This window comes from Doryrhamphus excisus, chromosome 1 (assembly GCF_030265055.1).
Source record: "Doryrhamphus excisus isolate RoL2022-K1 chromosome 1, RoL_Dexc_1.0, whole genome shotgun sequence".
Classification (NCBI taxonomy): Eukaryota; Metazoa; Chordata; class Actinopteri; order Syngnathiformes; family Syngnathidae; genus Doryrhamphus; species Doryrhamphus excisus.
The window spans coordinates 40,252,752-40,266,892 of record NC_080466.1 but is presented as its reverse complement, the minus strand read 5'-3'; the positions used below and the strand labels follow the sequence as shown (position 1 = coordinate 40,266,892).

At 39.9% G+C, this 14,141-nt stretch overlaps 1 protein-coding gene across 1 annotated transcript in view; it reads right to left on the bottom strand.

Annotated features, from left to right (window-relative positions):
- ca16b (carbonic anhydrase XVI b) overlaps nucleotides 1-13,332 on the bottom strand; it is a 155,182-nt gene extending 141,850 nt beyond the window's left edge. Inside the window, exon 1 of the mRNA XM_058090998.1 lies at nucleotides 12,706-13,332. Coding sequence (XP_057946981.1) covers nucleotides 12,706-12,793 — 88 coding nt within the window. The 5' untranslated portion in view covers nucleotides 12,794-13,332. The remainder of the gene's footprint in view (nucleotides 1-12,705) is intronic.
- Between the last annotated feature and the right edge of the window lie 809 nt (nucleotides 13,333-14,141).

Sequence of the window (14,141 nt, the reverse complement as noted above, 5' to 3'; positions counted from 1 at the left end):
AATTTTAACATAATGGTGAGCAGTCAAGCAGAGCCATCAAACAACTGCCGAGCAACTCCATATATGATAACACTTTTTATATTCCAATCTACCAGTTCTTGAAAACATCATTAAAAATACATTCATTTCAGTCATCTTGTATTCAGGATGGTCTTATGTTTGGGTCAAAGTCGTACTTCTTAGACGGTCTCATCCTGGGATGCAAAGTGCATTTTAGATTAGGCCTTTTATTAAGAAAATTAGGAGGAAAAAGATAACTGAAAAATATGGTTTGTTATTGCACTGATACGATATGTTGTGTCCATTATTCCATTTGGTTTTACTAACATTAGTAGGCATTCATGTCACACCGGCTTGCTATGATTAGACAAGGCTAGAGGCCCCCTGTCTCCAAAACAAGTCCTCCCCATGCTCATCACCTGATGCAAATAGCCTCAGGCGTCTAGGCATGCGAGTCTGCCCTTTGCTGTCCCTCAAAGGAGGAGGAGATCACCCCTGCACTCACACATGTGGTCTTCCTTTATTAAGTAACTTTTAGCATGCATAGAACAGTGAGGAAATTAATACATAAATTATCGTGTTTGAATATAATCTGCATATTTAAGCACATTTTACGGGGGACGGGTTGGGGGGTTACATTTTTCAAGCATAAAAATTGATAAATGAACAAAAATACAAATAAAAAAAGACGCAGTCAAATTGTGGATGTAGTATTGTACATTGGTCACTAGGTGTCAGTAATGTTACTGTAAGGTTCAGTGATGATTTACGTCTTAAATAGATTATTTTCTAGGCTATTGTATAGGCAAAATTATCGGACACATTTGTAGGTTAAATAAAAGGCAAATAAAGTAAAGAAACAAAAAAGTGTTTTTATTTTTGGAAAGTACATATAATACCATTTTTTCTCATATAATTCCATGTTGCTTTGTTTCTTTATAATGCTTTGTTTTGTTTCTTTATAATGCTATTACCATAGCGTACCAGCTCGAAACACGATCTTGTTAACGGTTACCAACTTTAGAGCTACCGGATCTGCATTGAAAAGAAAATGAACCAGCCGACCTCGCACCAGCAGAACTGATTTAATTTTTAAAACATAATGAAACAGAATGGCATTATATGTACTTTTGAAAATTAAAAAATGTTGGTTCTTTACTTTATTTGCCTTTTATTTAATCTACAAATGTGTAGGTCCTGTATATACTATATTGGGTACTACAAGGTGAAAATAGGGGTGTTGTTTCATATCTAGGGGCTCAAAAAATGTTAAAAACCGTACCAATATGATCGAAATCCACTTGCAAGAAGTCAAGTAGCATTCCAAAGCACTAGAATCCTCAGACCTTAAGGCCCTTTCAGAATAAAAATAAAATATTCAGTCATCAAATGGAGATTTTTGTAGCCCCAGAATGTACAGTACATAAAACTGCTCATTTTGGGTGTTTGTTTACACGTCAAGGATATGTTGGAACATTAAAACTCAGGTCTGCGGAAGCGTCAGCTTTTGTTTAAAATTGAAAAGAATTGACTCTAATTTGTCAACACGGTCTCTTGCTGCATCCTTCAGCAAAGCCGCAGACAAAATCAGCCCCCGCTCCGCTTTACTCTGTGCACAGCGTTCCATTTAGCGTCCGCCACTCGGATATCGCGTATGCGTGTTGTGTTTTACGTGCAACCGCCGTGCGCTGGCGTGTTGTGTTTCTGTGGCTGTCAATCACAGGCACAGATGACAGACACCCGGCTGAGACGACTGCTGGGTGATTTCTCCCCAAAGACAATCACCAGGTGTTAGTGGGACTTCTTGGTTGTTTTGCAGTTCAGATTGTGGAAGAATATGTAGCAAGGGGGATAAATAATTCTAACTGCTGATGGCATGGAACCTCTATTAACATGTCCCCCCCTCCCCCAATGGGAAAAAGGTAACCTGGTAGGTTTTACACCGGAAAAGAACCAGCTATCAGTAATGGAAAAGCGTTAGGATTAAATACAAACTGATTTTTGAAATAAACTAAACAATGGAGGACCAAATGGGGCAGAATGAAATGAATGAAGACATATTTTAATTATGACTTGTTTTTATAAACCCCAACGCCCAATCCCAACAACGTATTTTGTACGTCTTGTTTGTTTTATTTTTGCATGCGAGGCAAAAACGACTCCCCATAAAAACCATTAAAGGTGGATTTTTGTATCTTCTCCGCTTTTTAGTTGGGAACAGATATTTACCTGAAACTTAGCTATGTTCTCCTGCTGATTACTAAAGAACAGAAAAAGGTTGACACTAACTTTTTTTATTCTGATGAAAGACGGGAATCTAATCTTTCTTTTGGTAGATCCTATGTTTATATAACCAAACGCCCGATCCCAACAATGTTTTTTGTACGTCTTGTTTGTTTTATTTTTGCGTGCGAGGCAAAAACGACTGCCCATAAAAACCATAAAAGGTGGCTTTTTTGTATCTTCTCCCCTTTTTAGTTGGGAACCGATATTTTCCTGAAACTTAGCTATGTTCTGCTGCTGATTACTACAGAACAGAAAAAGGTTGACACTAACTTTTTTTATTCTGATGAAAGACAGGAATCTAATCTTTTGGTAGATCCCATGTTTATATAACCAAACGCCCGATCCCAACAATGTTTTTTGTACGTCTTGTTTTTTTTATTTTTGCGTGCGAGGCAAAAACGACTCCCCATAAAAAACATAAAAGGTGGCTTTTTTGTATCTTCTCCCCTTTTTAGTTGGGAACCGATATTTTCCTGAAACTTAGCTATGTTCTCCTGCTGATTACTAAAGAACAGAAAAAGGTTGACACTAACTTTTTTTTATTCTGATGAAAGATGGGAATCTAATCTTTCTTTTGGTAGATCCCATGTTTATATAACCAAACGCCCAATCCCAACAACATTTTTTGTACGTCTTGTTTGTTTATTTTTGCGTGTGAGGCAAAAACGACTCCCAATAAAAACCATAAAAGGTGGCTTTTTGTATCTTCTCCCCTTTTTAGTTGGGAACAGATATTTTCCTGAAACTTACCTATGTTCTCCTGGTGATTACTAAAGAACAGAAAACTAACTTTTTTTATTCTGATGAAAGACGGGAATCTAATCTTTCTTTTGGTAGGTTCCATGTTTATATAGCCATACAACACAATAGTGTTTGTGCCTTGAAAGATCGGTCAAAATCATCTAAAAGGGACGCCACTGAAGGGGTTGTCTTTAGAAAAATGGCTTGAATGAGTTGATGAAATAAAATCGGAATTAAAAAGTAACTACAAACTACAAGGGTGTCACAAGAACAAGAACCACAATTTGTATTCCTTTACATTTTATAAGCTGAGCAAGCACTTTGTCGCGGTGCTGAAAATGTTTGTTTTTGCACATAACGAGGCGCAAACAGCCGCTTTGCAATACAATTCATGCAAAGGTTACAATAAAAGTCACCCAGCTCCACGGACGGAGCACCTTTTGACTGATTGCGGTTAGAACGCTACAGTTGACGGGAGGAATTAGCCTCGCGGACGGCACGGCCTACTGCTAATTGTCCTTTCTTTTTGGTGAATGTAGCCCAGAAGAAAAGAAAGGCCGCGAGCACAAAGCAAACACATGCCCTGTTGATCCGCAGCGACACAATGCAGGAAGAAGGAGCCTGAAGGTTCCATTGTTTCCACTCTCAACGGGGCCGCGCTGACTGACAGTTCAGCTGTAAGCAAAGCTGTCAGAGTATCGCATGGCAGCAACATTGTTTAAGGGGGAGGAGAAGAGGATGCGGGGACTGAAGGACACAGGACATTTATTGATACGGCCGAGTCAGTGGATTGTGTTTTAGAGCAGCTTCCTCGTCCACTCCAGCGTGCATGCGTGTGTCTTTTGTGGAGAGGACAGATGAAATGATTTGGAGTGAAGTGGCTGTGAGTCATTTCTAAATGATTAAAAAGCTACTGTGACCGGTGGAGTCTCTTGGCCAAAAGACAAAGAGAGAGCTTCAGCACGCAGATCGCCTCGGTGTTGATGCACGTTAAAGCAAATAAAAATCACTATTGATGTGCGGCGACTGAAATTAGCAGTTTTGTTTTTAATTAAACTCATCCGACGTGCCACTTTACCACAGATGGCAGCCCCCCCCCTCCCTTACTTACGTCCACTGGCCATTTCGGCCATTTGTCACATTAAGTTGGAAAACAGTCCGCAGCCGTGCAAGCCAATTTCATTTGATCAAATCTGGGAGCCTCTGGCACATCTCAGTATGCCTCCTTCCTCTTTATCCATTAAGCCTATGTGCTGTATGGATGGGAAACGGGAAACGCTTCCAATTTGTCTGATCTACTGGACTCGCACGCCTCCTAGCTTATGGATTCCCATTATCAGCGGTGGCCGAGATTTTCTGACAGTTGCGCGTTGAAAAACAGAGATGTCGAACTTGTATCTTTTTTCCTGTATGTGCAAAAACTGCCCAAATTGCCCAAACTGTCAAACGATTCATTCAACTCGGGGGGGGGGGGGGGGGGGGGGCTGAACAGAGACACAATGGAAGGACTGATGTGGCGATGGTGCATTCAAATGTATGCGCAAAGGCGACAACATCACATACAAAAATATGGAATATTTATTTCAGTAAATATTTTAAATAAATACATTTATTCATGTATTATTTTATAATATCAAACATTATACAGTACATATAATTTACATAAATAAATATAGGAAATGAATCATAAACAATAGAAAATATAATACATAAAAACTAAACATATTTCGGTATGTGACATCATATATGTATAATGTATTTATATATGTGTTGTTATTATTATTAGTATTATGGTGACACCACATAATACAGATTCAAAGTAAATTAAATAATTTATTATTATAAATTATATTATTTACATATATAAATATACAATACACAATACACAATTTAATTTTTTTAAATGAATGTAGTATAATACTAATGTAGTTTATGTTTATTAATTCATTCAATTATGGAAATGCCAAATAATGCAAGATTAAAAGGAAATTAATTAATTATTAAATATAATAAATTATATACAGTATGTTAGATTATTTTACACATAATAAAAATATGATCATAAATAATATATAATTATGTATATTATATATGTTCTATTATAAGATGTATTGAATTAATACAAAATTCATTAAATATATAATTTATTTATTTATTTGTGTAATTATGCAATACAGTTATAGCATTAACATAAAAATCATATTATTTACTGTACTTATTTACTGTATATATAATTATGTAATAACTGATTAAATATAGAATATCAATTCATTTGTTTATTTAAGCAACATTTATGCGATGATGGCAACGCCACGTAATGCACGGTCACATTGAAGACTGCGCAGGGAAACGGTAGGTGCTGCTGTTTCGATGAGCAAAGAAAAGCAGACGCCTCGGTATGTGGAACGGGTGTGGTATTAGAGGAGCGTTCAGCTCCAAGCGGCAAAGTGCAACAATAAGAGATTATTTTCCAGCACTTTCAATTCCATCACAGCCCATAAGCATGAACATCTCAATCTACAAGCATTATACTTTAAAACATCACGCCCCATAACTTTATCCACGTCTAATGCACAGCCATTCCGAAGGAATAAGCAAACATAAAACCGTGTGCGCGAGTGCTGCAAATGTTTCTCCCAATTGACCATTTAGTGGCGAGCGAGCACGGGCAGCTGCTGGAGAGACAGCAGACAAAAGTGCTGAGGCCATCTTTTTAGGATGAAGGCGGCTCAGCATATGTTCCTAATGCCATTTTTAACATCATGAGGCAGCAAGATGTGCGAGCCTCCATTGTACATGTTGGAGCAATTATCCACAGCAAATGTCCCACTGGCAGCGTGTCAAAACCTCATTCATGACATCAGGGCTTTACTTCCAACAGAGGGCGTGGCTTCGCTCCGCCTTATCGGCCAGAATCAGCCAGTGCGGTAAAAACACGTTTTCAACACGTGCCAGTGAGTCGAAGCAAGCACCCAGAACCTCAGAGGTTGACCGCAATCTGTTCTGGGACGTTTTTTAAAAACGAGTATAAATAAGAGATCAATACGTTATTTCTGAATATATAATCAATAAAATGCAGTCTACGATGGCTGAACACCATAAATATGTTCTTAGTAATATAAATCCCAGTGTATAAGCCGCACGTGATCATATGGCATATTGTGGCCCACATGCGTCTGTGAGGACCAGGCAGCGCCAATCATGATCTATGAAAAAACTCACCATCGGCTTGTCAACCTATTGCTAAATCTAACAGTCTGACTCACGGTTTCATTAAACTTAAACATTACATTCATCACACAGCAACTTAACACTCAAACTATAAACATGTACCAATATGAGTTTGAGACAAGAATTTCATTGGAGGAGCATAGAAAATGGTGGATGTTGCTGCAATGCCGCCTCTGTCCACCAGAGGAAGCCAGAAGACCCAAAGCCCAGAGGGAAGCTGATGTCATTGCAGCTTTTTGTGGCTTAAATATGGATTAATTCATTTTTCTCTATAAAAGGGGACCTCCTGTGCCCATTTTCTGTGTTTTGTACTGAGTTGTGGACTCCTATAGAGCAGCTACACGCAATAACCTGCACAGAAAGCTTTCTAGATCTTCCAGATTCTGCTCTTTCTGCAGTGTTCCCATGGACTTCCAAACCCAAACGGTTTGTTTCATTCCTCCTTTTTGCACATCCACTCTGTTGTGATTGGTCACACTCCCAAAAACTCCAGAGTATTCCCATGTAACAAAGTCCGAATCACATTGACGTCAACCAAACCGCACCAGAGTTCACTTGCAAGCAGACCAAGACTCTCAAGCGGTGTCCATCTGCTTGTCTGGTTCATACCTGGCCAAACGAACCGTACTAGTCGAGAAAACGCTGCGGTTTGTTTAACAGGACCCAAACATGACAAGTGTGAACGCACCCTGAGTGTGAACCCACCAAAGTTAAAACAGTCAAATCCTAGTCAACCCCCGGTATGAGCCCTGCAGCCTCTCCTCCGTCATCGACCTTTGCTGCTATAATCTTTCCAATGATGTATGCACACAAGAAACCGACAGGACTCATGTGCGGGACTTCAGTGACATTCAACAAAAAGTCAGCAACGTAAATGTGCACGAGTGCTGCTACCTGCATGCCAAATGCGAAGGTAGTTTTAATTACGCTAGCATTAAGTTACTATCAATTTTTAATGGCGCAATTGAAGCGGCTACCACTGGTGAGTGGAGCGAAGCCTTTGATTGGCAGATAAAATGAGACGCATACCGTTACCTCGCTGTGTCTAAGAAGCAGCGACGGTCAAAAGACGAGTAAATCGCTTCCCGTGCGCTGACACGGGATAATAATATTCAGGATTTATTCTCTTTTAAAAATCAGACACACACAAAAAAAAAAAAAAAACAAAATGTGGTAATGGAAGGAAGAACCTGGCTCACCACGGTGGCTGAGCACAGTTTAACTGGATTTTTCAACCGACGACCTTTTGCTCGTCTGCCAGTCAGCTCGCCTTTCTGCTGAGTGTCAGAGGTCCAGTGAGGTATGCAATATGAAATAACTGGCCTGTGTTCACAGCTTGTAAGGCTACAAGTCAATAAAAAAGCGCAGGCACGGCTGAAGACACGGAGGCAGGCAACTTGGGGGCATCTGGGGGCAAAGCGAGCGTGGGGGGGGTAAGGGTGATTAAGATAGTTCAGCATTCTTCTGTTGCATCACTGCTACTGATATGGAGGATAATTGGTGCCACACATGAGTAGCACCGGCATCAATCTGGGATACGCACACTTGCAGCAGCAGTGCATTTAACGCTATCCACAGTGAAGGATGACATTTTTGGATTTTAATTATATGGCTGAATAATAAATTGAAGGGGTGGCACTAATTTCAGGCTATTCCAGTTCACTCCAAGTACAATCAGTCACTTACGTCCTCACTGGATTGCCAGATGAAAGAGAGTGTGCGTGTTTAGCCGGCTCTTGATTAAACGCCATTGTAGGCAAGCTAATGAAATGTGCGTTTGGGGGAAAAGTTTCACACTTTGTGGCCTTTGCGTATTTTCAATGCGAGCTGACACTTAGCGGCTGAGTGTAAAAGGTCACGTTAGCGTAGGTGCCTTTTTAGCGCTTTGGCGGCTTTCTTGTTTGCTTTCTTCTTCGGCTTTCGTATGACGTCGCCACAGCAGAAGAGGTGTAGCGTTTCTGGCTGGAAGGAAGAGCGTGATGACGGCCATCCAAGCGGAAATGGGAGCGTTTGAGATGCTGAAGAGGTGCAGTGAAGAATGAATACTTTCTATCCGATTGTCCTCCACTCCTGTCGGTGACCCGCCACGGGAGTAAAATGTCGAGCGGCAATGTAACGGCGTCGCTCAATGCTAACAAGACAGCTAATGTTTCAACACACATGACAAAAGTACATATTTCCACGTAGTGGCCATGGTATGAACCGACATTTTGGTGGTTTTGAAACCGTGACCTCTTCATACGGTGGCGTACCCTGAAACCCATAACCTCCCATGCTAAGATATTGTACGTTTGGCAACTTAGAAGATAGCATCAAAAGCAGAAAATGCTAACTTTTCTTTCTTCTTCAAGACATTCCGAATGGCTGGCGTGGCTCAAACCGTCAAACTTTGCGGCAACCAATGTTTCCCATCTTCTCGCAGATTCACAAATGCTACATTTTCCAGCTATTGGCGGCGCTATGGTTTTCATGTCACGCTACTTAGTGAATTTGCTATCATGTACAGCTCTATGAAATACGGTTTATTTGTTCCCCATTTCTTTTGATTTTTTTTTTTTCAATATTTTACTTTTTACTAGGGCAAATGATGATTAAATTTATTGATTTAATCAGATTAATCAGTTTTTAAATTCCTGAACCATGATTAATCACCACTGGCAACTATGTCTGAAACATGCCCATTTTTACTGTATTTAATGTAGAGAAAGATAAATGATAGGACAGGATGACATACTATATTTATATTGACGTATAGGTTTATTACTCTCTGGTTCAACCATATATGAAATATGGGGTAATAACTATAACAGCAATCTTTACTCGCTAAATGTACTGCAAAAAAGGTCAGTAAGGATAATTAATAATGCCGCCTATAGAGAACATACTAACTCCTTATTTCTAAAATCACAAATACTTCAACTCTTCAAACAGCTAAAATAATGCATAAGGCTGAAAATAACCAATTACCTAAAAATGTCATCCAATACTTCTCTTCAAGAGAGGAGAAATATGATCTCAGGGAAGAACTACATTTAAAACACTATGCTAGGACTACGTTAAAAAGCCATAGCATTTCAGTATGTGGAATCAAACTATGGAATGGATTGAGTAAGGAAATCAAACAATGCACAACGATGAGCCGATTCAAGAAACAATACAAGCAGTTGATGTTTGCTCAATACAAGGATGAAGAGTCTTGAACCAGTCATGATGTGCTATATGTCTCACTGTTTTGATGGTTACTATGGTACCCATTGGGTCATTGTATGGTCATATCACCTCTACTTCAGTATGTGACCAAAAAAAAAAAAAAAAAATATATATATATATATATATATATATATATATATATATATATATATATATATATATATATATATATATATATATATATATATATATATATATATATATATATATATATATATATATATATATAATTTAAATTATTTATTTAAATTATTATATCATTATTTAAAAAATAATGGAATTATTATAATAATTCAATACTTTTAAAATAGAAATAAAAAATGTCAATAATATAATATCAGAAAGGCAGGAAGTGAACAAATGTAACAGTTACTGATTGTAATAGTACCAGATGCAGGGGTAGTAATTAATAAGCTTTGCTTCTTCCTACTCCTTTTGGTCATGTGCAACTGTGAACTGATTATGGGATGCACTCAATTGTAATCAGATGTTCAAATGAAATAAAACCATTACCATATATTTGTATGTATTAACGACTCCGAATGAACTGAATATGTCAATCAAGCTAAAAGATAGTAAAAAATAGTAGCGGAACATTTGAGTCCCACTTTAAAAACGTGCTATGATGAGCAATGAGTGGTTGCGTTCAAAGACATCACTGCGTGGGGAACTACAGACACTAGCGTTTCTGCTCGTCTACCCTCCCCAATTTGTCATTGAGCATTGACAATGATTCAATGATGATTCATTGATTGGACACACCTGGGCTACAAAACACACCTGTAGGTCACATGTCCCAATACTTGTTCCAATAATGTTGCAAATGTTGCAAAAACACACAAAAAAAAGACCTCACTGTTCCAATAATTTTGGAGGACACCCCCCCCCCCCACCCCCCAGTCTCATCCAGCCTTTTTACAACCCAATAATCAAGAAATCTTGTCATGAGAGGACTAAAATGATGCACAGCAGAAAGAGGGACCTGCAACAGTCACCACGTGTGCATGCATTAAAAATGTCACATTCCCAAAATAGTTGCGTCTCTTCGGTTTTCACACTTCAATGGGAAAGTCCCTGTTTACACGGAGAGGAAGAGGATGCTACATGCTAAAAGCTGTAACTTGCAGAAGCCATCTTGTCGAAGCCAACTTTGAAAATACTGTTGAGGACCTGTCGTATTTATTTATTCATCCGTACAAACCATTGTAAAGTGTAGTGTAGTGTAGCGTAGTGTAGCATAGCGTAGCGTAGCGTATACTAAGGGGGTGTCAGAAGACCTTTTGTGGGAAGATCATAAAGGAATGATCTCCCAGCATGAACGGAGTGAGCCCTTTTGTCAGTCAAACACTCTTTGTCACGGCGGGTGGAGGCGGGGCCGCTAGCATACACACAAAATGCATAAGAGTGTAGCGTAGTAGAAGTGCGACAATACGTAAGATTGGGTATATTAGAACGAAATGTGAAAAATATGGCGATATGCTGGAATCTGGAGCTGCACGGCGGGCGAGTGGTTAGCGCGTTGACCTCACAGCTAGGAGACCCGAGTTCAATTCCACCCTCGGCCATCTCTGTGTGGAGTTTGTGCATGCGTGGGTTTTCTCCGGGTACTCCGGTTTCCTCCCACATTCCAAAAACATGCTAGGTTAATTAGCGACTCCAAATTGTCCATAGGTATGAATGTGAGTGTGAATGGTTGTTTGTCTATATGTGCCCTGTGATTGGCTGGCCACCAGTCCAGGGTGTACCCCGCCTCTAGCCCGAAGACAGCTGGCATAGGCTGAAGATAAGCGGTAGGAAATGAATGAATGAATGCTGAAATCTACTAATTGAATTTCGTCTAAGTTCCACTCTGCTGCACTCAGTGTGTATGCTAGCAGTCCCGCCTCCACCCACCAACACAAAGAAATGACAGACAAAAGGGCTTACTCTTTGCCTTCAATGGCAGGGGAGTTGTGAAAGAGTGTTCAAATCCCAATGTCAACTACAACAATAACAAAATCTGAAACGTTAAGAGGACGTAGAGTTGCAGCTTATCGTTATTTATGTAAAATGCAGTTACGTATTTCTTCAAACGTAATGCAGGTGCCAAGGTCATTGTGTTGTTGCGGTGTCACAAGACACGAGGCCAGCTGATACACGAGATTGAGTCTACGAGAATGAGAGGAGACAAGATTTTTAAGTATATTTTTATATAAATATATGACAATATATTGCAATCTACTAATTCAATCTCCTGTACTATGTGTATATGCTAGCGGCCCCGCCTCCACCCACTGAGGTAAAAAGACTTTATGACTCCGTTCATGCTGTTGTTGTATGGAACAAACGCGGCAAGGTCGCTGAAACCACTGCACAGAGTGAACCCTCTTCCTGCCTCTTCGTTTATGTATTAATTAATTATATTATTTAATTTTTACCGTTCCAGGTCTGGTGCCCATGAGATTTTGCGTTGTATCGAAACAACAGGGTTCGTGGTAACGTGGCGTGCCGGCCACTTGTTGCCAGGCACGCCTTTAAAGGGCTCAATTATAACTGCCCCAAAGGCCAACTGAAAAAAAAACAACAAAAAAACACATGGATTCGAAATGCAACCAGGAAGTTACACCCAGAAAGTGGAAATCCGTGAATTAGATTTCGGAACGAAACAATTCGAGAACGCCTTACAAACGTTTCATTTCTATGACAAATATGCCTCCAGCCGTGCTGTGGGCCACACTTTGGACACCACTGAATGTACCTAATGAACCGTCCACCATGAGTCACTCCGTAAAGCGTCCCATCATAAAAGAGGAAAAGGCGCCCCCTTCTGTTTGAAGTTGAAGCAGCACATTGAAGCCTTCAATCAAACTTTATCTGCCATAACATTTTTAAATAAAAAAAACAGAGTGACGTGACAGCGTTAGAGATAAGACAGCAGTCATAAAAAAGGAAATGAGAAGACAACGTGACAATCTCAAGACTTTGGTGGTGTTGTGATGTTAAAAGGAGGCATTAAAGAGTGTTTAAAATGCGGATTTAATGTTAGTGTGACGTCTGTTTTGCGCCATAGTGCAGCCGGATGACAAGGAACACTAACAACCACCTCCAGCCGTCGCCTTCAAGCACGTTTTAATGAGGAATCGCTTGTTTTTTCCTCTTAAAAAAAGAGACGAAGAAGGCAACAATTGACAAGACATTCGTGCTGGTCGTCGTGCACATGAGAGCTAGCTTGTGTTGCAGCAAAGTGCCGCTACTTACCAGGATGACAGTCGCTGTGTTTGTGCAAGGTTAAAAGACACATTACGGATAAAATCCACCAGCAATTCGGTTCCCGTCTCCTCTGCATGTTAGACTACTCATGGAGAGCAATAAGGAGGTGACAAAGTTTCTTGCTTATTATTCAGTCTTTGAGCTTTAAGAAGCGGGAGAAAATCCCAAGCGCGCCAGCCAAAAAAAAAAAAATGGAAGTTGACGTCGCGGCAACGAAAGCCTCTAAAAAACGAGGACGTCTCTTATAAAATAGTCCGATTTAGTCCAAGCTGGAGCTCCTGATGCTTCGAGGAACAAAAAGCCACGGCGGTGTGGACACACTTCCAAGCTGGACTCCACGACGGGCTTCCGAGGAGACACATTCCCGGAGAGGGGAAGGGGTCAGTCGGCGATCAATGGCTGTCTTTGACTGCACACTCAAAAAAAAATGAAATAAAATCAAGAAAAAGTCCTCCGATACTATTGATTGTGCAGTGGAGATCACTCGGTGCTAACACACAATGCGAAGTCGAGTCCCATTCTTCCATCCAGGAAGTCGACTAGCGGTCATGCATGCATGCATGGACATCTACCAGCCTGCTGCTGCTGCTGGTCCCATCCCGGCCGACAGGCTGCCTGTGCTGGGCGGGGGAAGGCGGCAGGAGGCGGTGCTCGGATTTGTTGGATGAAAAAAAAAAAAAGACTTTGTGCTTTGTGTCTTTGCCAGGATGTGAATTTAAAAACACTTTACAATGTATCGATTGTCATATCCGATGACGGTTATGATGTGTCTTGTTAACATTGAAGTACAATCCAACAAAATAATACTATAAAAATGTAAAAACTACACTAGCAACATTTTTTGACTCCTAAATGTTACTGTTCTTTAACCGAGTCATTTTAATTACATTTTCTAAATGACGTAATGACCACTTGTTGCCAGGCAGAGTTCACGGGGCTCAAGCGTTACTGACCTATAAGCCACGCCCACTTGACTTTAAATGTCCAAAATACAACAAAATACTAAATATTTGTATTTAACAACAAATGATTTGCGACCCATAACATTTTTAAGCAAATATTTTAAGACAATACCGTGTATAGCATATACAGTAGTATATAGTATAATGCAGTAGTATATAGTAGCCCCTCATCCCATTTCATGGTCATGTGACATATTTGCCAATTGTTGCCAGGCAGATGTCACAGGGCTCAATTGGAAGAGCCGGCAAAAAAAAAAAATAAATGACATGCAAACTATGTCCACTTGTTTGAATCACAAACAAGAAGTAAAAACCAGGAATGTATGCTGAGTTCAAGAACACCGGAAAATTCGTGCATTGGAAGTCTGAACACAGAATTTATGTACATACATAGAAAATATAATAAAATGTACAGAAAAAGAGTGCGTAATGAGTAGCTGTGAAAAATGGCTTTGGGAATGC